General features: G+C 38.7%; 2 protein-coding genes across 2 annotated transcripts; one reads left to right on the top strand and one right to left on the bottom strand.

The window, feature by feature from the left end:
- The first annotated feature begins 12 nt into the window (after positions 1–12).
- On the top strand, positions 13–4,866 carry LOC138006666 (protein D2-like). The gene is made up of 4 exons (XM_068853136.1): positions 13–271; positions 2,367–2,471; positions 3,300–3,348; positions 3,681–4,866. The coding sequence occupies exons 1-4, from the start codon at positions 32–34 to the stop codon at positions 3,890–3,892; spliced, it is 606 nt and encodes a 201-aa protein (XP_068709237.1). The 5' UTR covers positions 13–31; the 3' UTR covers positions 3,893–4,866.
- Positions 4,867–4,999: 133 nt separating this feature from the next.
- On the bottom strand, positions 5,000–11,254 carry LOC138006640 (E3 ubiquitin-protein ligase RNF103-like). Its single transcript, XM_068853100.1, has 2 exons — positions 9,162–11,254; positions 5,000–7,976 (listed from the first exon to the last, which is right to left on the bottom strand). Exon 1 carries the CDS (start codon positions 11,107–11,109, stop codon positions 9,190–9,192), a length of 1,920 nt encoding a protein of 639 aa, XP_068709201.1. The 5' UTR covers positions 11,110–11,254; the 3' UTR covers positions 5,000–7,976; positions 9,162–9,189.
- Between the last annotated feature and the right edge of the window lie 129 nt (positions 11,255–11,383).

Below are 11,383 nucleotides of genomic sequence, written 5' to 3'. Positions count from 1 at the left end.
TTTTGTGTGTCACGTGACTACTGTTGTCAAGATGGCGCCTAGTCACATATGCATACGTCTCTTCGCATTTTGTCTTTTGCCATTTCACGGCTTTCACGGCTTAAATGGCTATAGGTCCTTTAGCGATGACCGAACGTCTTTGACTGATGAAGAATGTGGCGGTTTTGACAACTTAAGTGTCCATTTTGGAGACTATTATTTTGATTGTGGGCAGGAGGTGCCGTTAGACCAAGTTAACACACAAGCCCCGACGGTTGCTTACAAAAAAGCGGTAAACTTGAAAGTCTCGATTAACTTTTTCATAAAACGTATAGTTACTAGAGCACCTTCTTCGTTTTCCTTGGTCCAAGATGGTGTTCTTTTTTTTGTGGATTCTTGAGTTTTTCGATTAATTATTATAATTAATTAATGAATTAATGAATTAAATCCTTTTGTTTACTACGGTAGATAAAATAATAGGCAGTGGCTATTCGTAGTGAACCTGTACACCGACTTATATTCGCTATTGACACAGGAGTCTTCTTAGAATGATTATTACATGTTCTAACCCTAACCTTGAACGACACACGTAGCCATGCAGTGAGTTATTGAAAGCAAACTGTTTTAAAATGGGTGCTTAGACTTAAATGTGAGAAACAAAAGGCAGGTCAGATGGCCGATGACATTAACTTAAGGTGGTATTTCGTGAAATTAAACAGCCATCAATGCAGTTGTTTGATAGCTTAACTGTGTATAAGAGCATTAAAGACGAGGTATTAGACTGAGTGCTATTGAACTTGTAATAATCATTCTAAGAAGACTCCCGTATGAACATTTTGGTGTATAGGTCCTATACAAATAGCCACTTTGTATATAATAAGTTCAATAATGCATGCATTTTGATTGGTCTTCACCTATGATCTATTAGAGAACAAATGCATATGGCGGGCATCATCATGAAAAAAAAAACCTTTAAGTTCTTTTTATAAAGTAAGAAATGATTCCGAGGATGTTGCCTAGCACCTGTTCAGTGATAGATCACACAACATGTCAAAATGTGGTAAGAAAATCAAATCAGTGACACACTCAGCTTTTTCCTTGTGCGCTACTTTTTTGTTCTTACCACATTTTGACATTATCTGTGATCTATAAGGAGCACGCATAATGTAGTGGGTATCACTTGCAGACTGCATTTCAGTGCTCAGAGTTAAAATTCCAGCTTGTGCGCTCCAAAGTTCATTCAGCTTTCTGTCCATTCGTTGTGGGTAAAATGAATAAATGTATTACTGGGGACAAGTTGTGCATGCGACAAAATTAGAGTAGCGCCCACCCCTACGGTAAGTTATGGTAGAAGCTAAAGGAAAATGAGCCTTTGGATTGCCTTCAACTTCGGTCAGCCTCGAACCGACGCACAGCAACGTGGAATCTAACAGAGTTTAGCCTCGCATAATTTCAGAGCATATGGCAATCTGAGGATGAAAGTTCAGTTATGACAAAAATAAAAAGTTGTTTGATTAAGCTTAATTTTTTCTTATGAGCTGCAAATATTAAGCAACTTCTCAAAAAGGTCAGAAAGAGAAAAGTTTGAATAGAAAAAAATGTGTTTGATGCAAACGCTGTGCTAAACCTCTGTAATATGTGTAACTTCCTATCCCCAAGGGTTGCTGCCGCTCCAGTGAAGAAGGCAGGCGTTTCTGTCAAAACATGTCTGCAAATTGAAATGTTTTTATTTAAAAGTTACTTTGTCTCTCCTTCCCTCTAGACCTTTGAAAAACAATATCCCTTTGACAATTTCTATTTTGCCTTTAAACGTCCTTTTACTTCAGGAAGCAACTTCATGAAGCGTTTAATAATAATTCAGACAGCATGCACGAAGAGTGAAAGGCTGCTGTGAAATTGGAGCGACCAGCCAGGAAAATGGAAAAAAATGATCAGTGCAAACTTAGAAGTTTTCTCCTGGGATGGAAAACAAAGCAGAACCCCCTCAAATCCATTCGTATGGATTGCAATTTCTTCAAAAGTGGTCCAGTATGAAGCAACGGGGTGTTAATAATGTGTCGGTGCTTTTTTTCCCTGAAAGAATCAGTGTGGGAACAAAAAAGCGCATCGTTTTGACAAAGAGTTTGTGGTGCCGGTTAAATTTGAAAACCATTGACTCCTGGGAGTGAGACTTTAGAGATTTTACTCTGCCAAACAACTGTAGATTTCACTTGTCGATTGGGGGTGGGGGTTCAGGAGTCTCAAAAGGTTAATTACTGGTAGCACAACATACCTCAGAATCCTCACCAAACCTCGTTCCCAGGGTCTCTTTGTCGACAACGACAATGGAGACCCTGGAAACGAGATTGCTTCCTCACCTTTTTCATATTATTTTATTTTCATTTAAGGATGAATCAGAGAAATACCTGATAGCAATGGTGGACCCTGATGCTCCGTATGAAGATGACCCTATATACAGGAGTTGGCTTCACTGGATTGTTGCTAATGTTAATGTAAGAGTTTCAGAGATCTTACTCAACAGAATATCACTTCTGCTTAGCCAATGACTAATGCATAAATATGTTCTAACATGTAAGAGAGGTTTATACAGAGTTTAATAACAAAGTTGCTGTGGAAATACAGCAGTAGAGGACTTTTGTTGAGTAAATAAAAATAAAAATTGCATGAACTTGCTTGGGCATTTTTATGCTGAGTTCTCAAATTCTTTTGAGATTTTTAGAACTTTCAACACTTCACTCGTGCCCATGGATCACAATGTGAACTCATGTTGATATGGTTTCCTATACTTATTAAGCACAATTTTCAGTCAAGATCCTTTAAGATGATTTGAGGATGTTGTAAAATGATATAAAACAAGATCTTAAATATTGAATTTTTCTTTGAGCATTTGATGAAAAAGTGCATGAAGAGCTCGTCGTCTCTGGAACAAAACCTTACTCTCTCAACATAAGTTCTTTACGAGTGTTTGTTAATAATTTCACCACCCAGAAAAGCAACATTTGGGGGATGTAGTCAGTGCTAGGGGATTAGCAAGGAGGGCAATGCGCTAACCTTTCTAGAAACCCAAAATTAAGACAAAAGTTAAGCAAAATAGAAGATAGTATTGGTATTTAGTCTTCCTTGTTATTACATTATCGAATTAATGCCAGTAATTAATAATAGAAAATCAATATGGATGTTGTATTTCAATGCAAGTCCTGGAGTCGAGGGGTTAAGCATCAGACAAAATGTTATTTTACCTAGCCTTTGTAAAACTTGGGCGTAATCAAATCAGTGAAACATTATTTCCTTTCAGCTATTTTATCATTTCTTTTTTCCAGGGAGGGGACCTGCTTGCTGGAGATACTTCTGGTGGTGATACATTTATGAGTAAGGTTGCCATATCATGTAGAAATTACTTGGTGGCTGTTCTTGATTTTCTCATTTTTTTACTTTGTCTGAACTTGTTAAATATCTGATTTGCAATTTTCTATTCAGCCACAAGTCTTGCTTAGCTTAGAACATACCATTATGACGTGATCCAAACACTGTATGGTGAGATGATTTGAAGCCTTTAAATAGGCAATAATTGCCTTATTGCTTTCAAATGAGGCCAATCATACTCAAAATAACGTATGATCACAGCACAACAGTAATTTATATGACCAGTGGTAGTTTTCAAACAGGCTCGACAGTTTGATGTTGTCAACTCCCATTCACAGAATATGCACCTCCCAGTCCCCCAAAACCCAAGCCAGGAAGCCAGAATGATCACAGGTACTTCATCTACGTGTTCAAACAAAAGCAAGAGTTGGACAGCAGTGCACAAGTTGCAGATCGCAAAAGCTTTGATATTGACGAGTACCGGGAAAAACTTGACCTGGAGCCTGTGGCTATGAACATGTTTAGCACTCATAGACCAGAAGTCTTATAATTATGTGTTGCTGCTTCAACCAAGGAGAAACCAGAAAATGGCCCACCATTACATTTTCAAAATGATAGAAAGCCATTTGACTCAAAACTGTTGAAATTGTACCTTGCAGTGATTCTCTGTTTTGGCAAGTAGCAAAATTATTAAGGATGGTGCTTACGTTCTGCGCATCTTGAGATACTCAGATTTCCTATGGGTGGTGCTAATGATATACAGGAATATTTTTGCGTGGTTCAAAACTATGCAGAGAAGGCAGAACTTAGCAAGTGCTCCTGGTATTCAAAAAGAAAATTGGGGGTAACCATGCATTTTTCAGAGATAATTAAGCTTTAATTTGGAAAAGAAAGCCATACATTGCTTTGTATTTTAATGCTTTTTACTGTTGATTAATTATCATCGAAAAATGCATGGCTACCCTCAATTTTCCTTTTGGTTTTCAATAACACTCATTAAGATCTTCTCCCGCATATTCAGTAACCTGTGCAGTAATACCCTTGTTTTCACCTAAGCGTGGACATGTCACAAGGAAAACATGCTGTAACTGGTTGCAAACATGGCAAGTTTCTCTTCAATCCTTCGAAGTTTGAGGGATGTTTACGCAAGTTTTCCTACAATAGCATCAAGACTGGATGTCAAAGACTTTTTCTGAGAAATTGACCCTGATCTGATAAAGTATACTTCAAATTCGTTCAGTTAAACTATTGTACGCAAAAGTTTGCTGATGTTAACGGCTGCCAAACTTAAACTTCAAAGAACATGTTTTCCCATCGTGTGTCCACGCTTAGATGAAAACGACAGTACCTTTTAATTAGTAGGCACCGTCCTTAAGAGGGAACCTTGTCTGGTGATTTTAAGGGAGAAAACTGTTAAAATGACAAGGATAATAATAAAGAACTTATCATACGTTGCCTTGAAAAGGCAATAATCTGTAGAGTAAGGAGTCAATGAAATTAAAATTTCAGTCAGTAATAAGACAAGTTGTCACTCCTTGAACCTAGTATCCCTACATTTAAAAGCAAAGCTGAAGTGATGTGGTATTTAGTCTGTTGAGCTGCAAAACGTTGGGGCACTCTCCTTTAGTCACTCACTGAAAAGCTATGTCCCCATTAACCCTTTGGCGTCCAAACCAGCCTAAACTGTATTTTACTCTGTCTAACGCCAGACGATTTTACTCGTCAATGAGGAACCCCTGGGAATCAATGGGTTAAAAAATCAGCCTATGTACACTTCAAATATTAATACTGTACTAGACTCACTGAACCCTTTTTGCCCTTGATTTCATTACCGGTACTTGATTACAATGACTGATGTAAGGCTGTCATTGGAAGCTTGAAACCAGCTACTAGTATTTTATGGACAATCGCTATTCATTAATAGGGAGCTTAAGCATGCGCATTTTGATATGCCGACAGCAACTGGAAGTGAGCCATTTTCCCTTTTAACTTGTCTTGACACAAACACACTTGCATTGCTGAGTATCTTTTCCCCATTAATTAAAGGTGATTAGCATAAAAATCTGGGAGACACCCGTCCCCATCTCAAAAATGCGTGTGCCCTTCCTATTAATAATTATTATTAAGAGTGTGGTAATGAGTAAAAACTTCTAATTGCTACCCTTCATTTCAAAGCTAGCACCTGCAAACCATAACAGCCCTGTAAACAAACATTTATGCTGATTGGGTTCAAAATTAAAAACAATCTGATGATGAACTACATAGCCCCTTTGAATCTCAATAATTATAGCCAAATTCGCTACAGCTGTATCTCTGTGTTCTCTATTTTTGAATTCTCCATAATACACTTTGTGTGCTCCCCCCCCCCCCACCAATTTTGCATTAACTATTGTTTTCCAATGCTCTTATGACACTGCAAATTCCTAAGAGCATTTGAAATCAATAGTTTATGCAAAATTTGGGGGCCTGGCAAACAAAATGTATTATGGGAAATTCGAAAATACAGAATTGGACACATTCATTTACATCAACCTCTGAGGTTGCAGAAAACTTGACAACCATCACTGACATTGCATTATTCTCGTCAAGTATTTACCGGTATATTTCAGTGTACAAACAGAAAAATCCATTTACGCTTTTTCTGGGAAGATGCATCTTTTAATTTAAGAACCCTCAGCCTACAGAAATATCTGACAGCTTATCTCCTCAATACAGTAATCTGTTGTCTGAAAAGTTTGGATGTACATTGAAATTACTACATACATGTATAAGGCAGCTTTCCTTTTCTTACTAGTCAACTGTTAAGATTGTGCATGGCTTCAACATAAAAGAGCAACCTGGCATAATGCATTGGTAACAGATATTATGAGATATGATTAATTAAACCATTATTTGAGCTGCAGCAGAAATTAGTTCCTTTTGTGGGAAGACTATTGATTAAGCCCTACATGTTATGAACTGCCTCACTTGACTTGATTCCATAGGCTTTTAATGACTTTGCTTTCAGCCCCAGTTTATTTTTGACCTGTGATCAAGCATTCCTTTCTTTTGAGAGAAAAAAAAAAAGCCTACTATAATTTTCTTAGCAAGTTGTCTGGCGCCTACCTGTCAAAAGCGATGTTACGTTGTGTCATGCTATAAATGTAAAGCCGGTGATACACGGTTCAACATTAATTTTGTTGATCAACAAATGTTGCAGCTGTTGTTCAAAAAATGTTGAATAGTGTGTCATGCCATGTTGAATGTTGCAATATGCCATTCAACGCATTGAACGTTGTCGAACGAAAATAGAGATCAGCTCTATTCTGTTCAACACCTCTGTGCAACATGGTTCAACATTTGTTGAGCAACAGATGTGTCATCGTCTTAAGACAATCAAATTCTACTGGAAGTTGCCTGCATGGTGCGATTCAAGGAGACACCCAAAACAAAATAGAACTCTAGCCGAAATGTCAAGGAAGTCAGACTTAATCCATACAATTATAGCTATTTGTGCAAATCCCGCTTGATAGTTGGCATGGTAGGCTCGATTTCCGCCGCTCACTCGAGTTCGGGTATCCTCCCCGAGAAGAGACGGCTGGACGCGTGAGCGATAGATTGTGTCTGTGACGTAAATTCAAAATATAATTTATGCGAAGTTAATAGTTGCAGGGAAATAGCATTAGACATCCCAAAAACACTGATTTTAAGAAAACAGAAATTACATAACAATGCTTAAAAAGTTTCCAGATGATACGAGCTTGAGTTTGTGGTTAAATGATCGATGTGAGTTTGAATTCAACCGGCGAATCATCAACGAAATCTTCGGCTGCTTTAGCTCTCAGTCGTCCTTATCGGCCCCCTCGTTTTGCCAGCAATACACTCAGCAGTACTTTCAATTGATCTTGAGGAATTTTACTTGCTCTTACATTAGTGAAGTATGAGCAGAAAATTGCAATAGCAATGGATTTTGAAAGCCGTATTTTGACCTTGGCGCCATCTGGAAAATCAGTGAAGTTTGCCAACTCAGGCGGTAGAGAACGACACAATTCCCATTCTCCAGCTTCTCGAACACTTTTGGTTGTCGCAATCTTGGATGTTTCCTACCTTAAAGCACTGTAAACCTCGAACAGGCCGGGTCAAAGAATACCTTCGCAGCCAAAACATATAATTTATGCCAGACGGATTTGTGCAGGCGAGTTTCTGATTGGCGGAGATTAACAATGGCTCACCTCACGCGTCCAGCCGAGATTTCGGGAGTGAGCGCTGGCTCATTTCCCGAAACAGCGGCTGGTAATCGAGCCTATTGGCATGGCTCCTCTCATCAAACAATCAGTGAACAAAGGATTTCAGGATAAAATCATGGAAAAAGCAGAATACTTCATGTTATTAGATGCAATCAATAGTCTGGGGATACTATTATACAAAAAACTTTGTTTAAACCCGAATTTAAGATGCCAATAAACATGCTAAATCAAATGCTTTTCTAAGGTTATTCTCCTCTCCTTCAGTCAAAACATTTTGCTATTTTCACTAAGAAATTTCACTTTTTACTAATGTAATGCAAAACATATCAAGATTCGAAGCTGGTGAGAGCCATGGGTCTACCTCCAAGATGATACCACAGACTGACTTTCAAAATGTTCTTTCAAGAACTGCAAAAACCAGAGAAATTTGTGATGTCAACTCATTGATAGAATAATTCATAATGCCTAGCTCAGCTGTGGGACTTAACATGCCCCTGTGATAAAAAAAACCACTTCCTTTTTTCCTTCAGATTTTGAAAGTGTGTTTGCTTAACGCCTGACTGGCTTTGATTTTTATCAAAAGGCCGTTTACTTTGAGTGTAAGTTTTGGATTTCACGGTCCACCATTACTCAAGTTCAAAACTGACCGATTGAACCTCAGAGGGTTGGATCCAGGGAAAAGTGACGTCAGAGGCTCACTAGCTTAAAATTTCAGCATGTGAACGCAGCTTATTATATATGCAAAGCGTGAGTTTAAAAGTCTGAAAGCCCAAAACCCCCGTGCTGCATATTAATTCTGCGGCATACACACGTATTGCATTCTTAAACTAGTGAGCCTTTGACGTCATTTTCTACTCGATCCAGCTCTCTCAAGAACATAATGTTAGTAATGGCGGACCATTAAATAGGAAAATTACAGTTAAAATGAAGAGGTGTCTTTTTGAAATCAATGCTTAAAACGTGGGTCACTAAGTGTTTTGTTAACATGGTTTTGAAATCCAAAGAAAAATATGAATTACTGATTTTTTGGTCACAGGGGCACTTTAAGACTGCCAATTTTGTCAACTTTATACCACTTGTATAACCCAACCAAACCAGCAGAGATTTATTAACTGCATGCCTGTCATACTATTCAGGGATCTTACAGGTCACTTCAAATAATAACAATAATTAATAATAATAATAATAACTTAATTAAAAACTTATATAGCGCATGCTTCATGACAGAATGATCGCATGCACAAGCTACCAAAGTCTGCCCTGTTTCTGTGCAGGAACTAATTCATTTTCAACTTTAGAAATATTTCTTACCAATATACAATCACCGAACCTGAGGTGAATAATTATTGTTTTAGTAAAAATACATAAATGATTATTTGAAAAATATGCATTTTCTTTACAACAATTAATTTCTTCATCTGTCACCTCAACAAACAGCTTGTGGTCATTTTGAAATAAACACTCAGGTGATTATAGCGTAATAATCACCTCAATGGCAACCAATCAGCGCAGACAATTTTCAATAATCACCTATGCAATTATACTAATGATTATTATATCTTCACTAACACAATAATATTATTGAAGGGTAACCTGATAAAGAATGCTCTGCAAGCTGTTCTTATGTGCCAATAATTTGGCTCCTCAAATCATTATCACCCAATGCTAATGGCTTTTGTTTGTATGCTGGCCAGCGACAAACAGGACAACAATAGTGGCTGCTGCTACCACCACCACATAGCCATGCCTTGATGCATTGCTGATGGTAGCAGTGGCCACATGGCAATCCCAGCAACAAGCAACCTTGACTGAATTCCTCCAGACATATAGCACACTCCTGAGCCATTAACACACCCGCTGGCTTGGAAGAATCACAGCATATCATAGTCTTTCTTTGTTTTAGATCACAATGCCCTGTTTTGGAATGACTGCATTGACGTGAATTGGAAACACAAAATTTCCACACTGGCAGTTTGTTGATGTAATCAGTGGGAATTAATGGACGCAGCCAAAGGTCAGGGACAGCAAGGCGTCGGATAAGCAGCTCAAATCCGTCTTCTAGTCCTGAAGCACTGTAGTCCACTTGTGACTGTCTGAGGGATGGAAAACTTTGAACAACATTGGTTAAGTAATGCAAGTCTTGAGAAAACCATCCTCTTGCTGATATGATGGTGTTGTCTTCATCTTCAAGGCCAAAATGGTATTTGAACTTTCTTTGAATCAATCTTAATAGGAGACCATAAACTACATAGCCAAAAAACGCAAGCCCTTTGTGCTGCAAGGCAAGTGTAGTATAATCTCTCAGCAATGATGCCGCATGTGATGTCATTATGTACCGGCAATACTTGAGAGCAAGATCAAGAACTGGACTCAGCAATGGAAGTTGAAACAGAGTGACTACAGGAAGACACAATATAATAAGGCCTGTGTTATAGAATGTCAATAACCACACAAAGTGAACGGTCCTTTTCAGTATTCCACCATTAATTAAGAATAATTCCATAACACAACTTATGTTTACTATGAACAACAACGTAACGAAAATATCGTTAACTTCTGGATGAATGGTCCGTAAATACAATTCCAGGTACTTATAATCTAGCCATTCTCCTTTTCTGTGGCCGTACGTCCAATTTCTCTCGGGTGTAAATATCATAAGGCAAGGAAAATTGTCGATGTTATATTCTTTCAAAATATGCCTTGCTGTTTTCCACTCCGATAGGCTTATTTGAACGTGTCCAAATCCAACCCTTCCAGTGAAATGAACCGACAACGAACCAAGGAGCATGGGAGGCTGTGGTAGTTTCGAAAATAACACTACATACACAGGGTTCTCTCTCATATTTGCTTCAAATTTACCCACAAAGCTCTTTACTGTGTCAAAAGTGACTATTTTGGAGGAAAGCTCATTGTTGATCCACTGGAAAACCAGATCCACCGACGGTTTTGATTGATATGTTTTCAAAATGACGTTGCCTTTGGGATGATTTCCCTGGGGAGTAGATATAACCAACGACGGTTTGCGCCAACCGTATTTCCTGCACAATGTCAGTTCATTCTGACAACTGAACGTTCCTATTCTTATACCAAATCGAGATATCTTTCTTTTGAGAGCTACCCATTGCTTTCTACGGAGGAAAGAAGAGTGACCCTCCGGAATGACATCAACTAACCAAGTTGCTGCTTTAGTATCTTCGACCTCTTCAAAGAAATGAGATGCACCGGTGAAGCTCAAGTCCTCGCTCACTTCGTTTTTGTCAGTCGCACTCTCTGCGTCCACTGAGCAGCTCTCCGCTTCAGTTATCACTCCACAAGCTTCGACGAGCTCGACCAGTTCTTGTTTCTCCACCATCCCCGAATAACTCACACCCCGTTGCTCCAAGATCGATTTGAGCTTTTTCACACTCAGAGCAAACGGGTTTAAAAGCTGGCTGGCCAGGCACCCCGCTTTTAGCCATGTCGAAGATATTTCAAAAACTCGGACAATCAGAAAGATCAAGAAAATGTAAGTTAACACTACCACAAATAACCGTGCCAACATGGCGACCTCGGGCAGCACATCAACACCGCATCTGATCAGGTGGTGTTTGCGTTGCGCGCCAATTCGGCGGCAAATTTTCCATGTATTGTCGGTTCTGATTGGATCGTTTGAAAACGAGACTCAATATGTCTTGGCAGACAGGACGCATACAGCTTGCACAGCTTACTGTTTTCAGCAAGGTTAAACATGAAACTACCGTCATTTTTCTGCTTTTCTGGAAATATACCGCCGATTAATGGAAGCTGATGGAATTATTTAATTTGAGGGTGAGTTT

The sequence above is a fragment of the Montipora foliosa genome, chromosome 6, assembly GCF_036669935.1.
Source record: "Montipora foliosa isolate CH-2021 chromosome 6, ASM3666993v2, whole genome shotgun sequence".
In the NCBI taxonomy this organism is placed as follows: Eukaryota; Metazoa; Cnidaria; class Anthozoa; order Scleractinia; family Acroporidae; genus Montipora; species Montipora foliosa.
The sequence above is the reverse complement of the archived record's forward strand: the minus strand, read 5'-3'. Positions and strand labels throughout refer to the sequence as shown.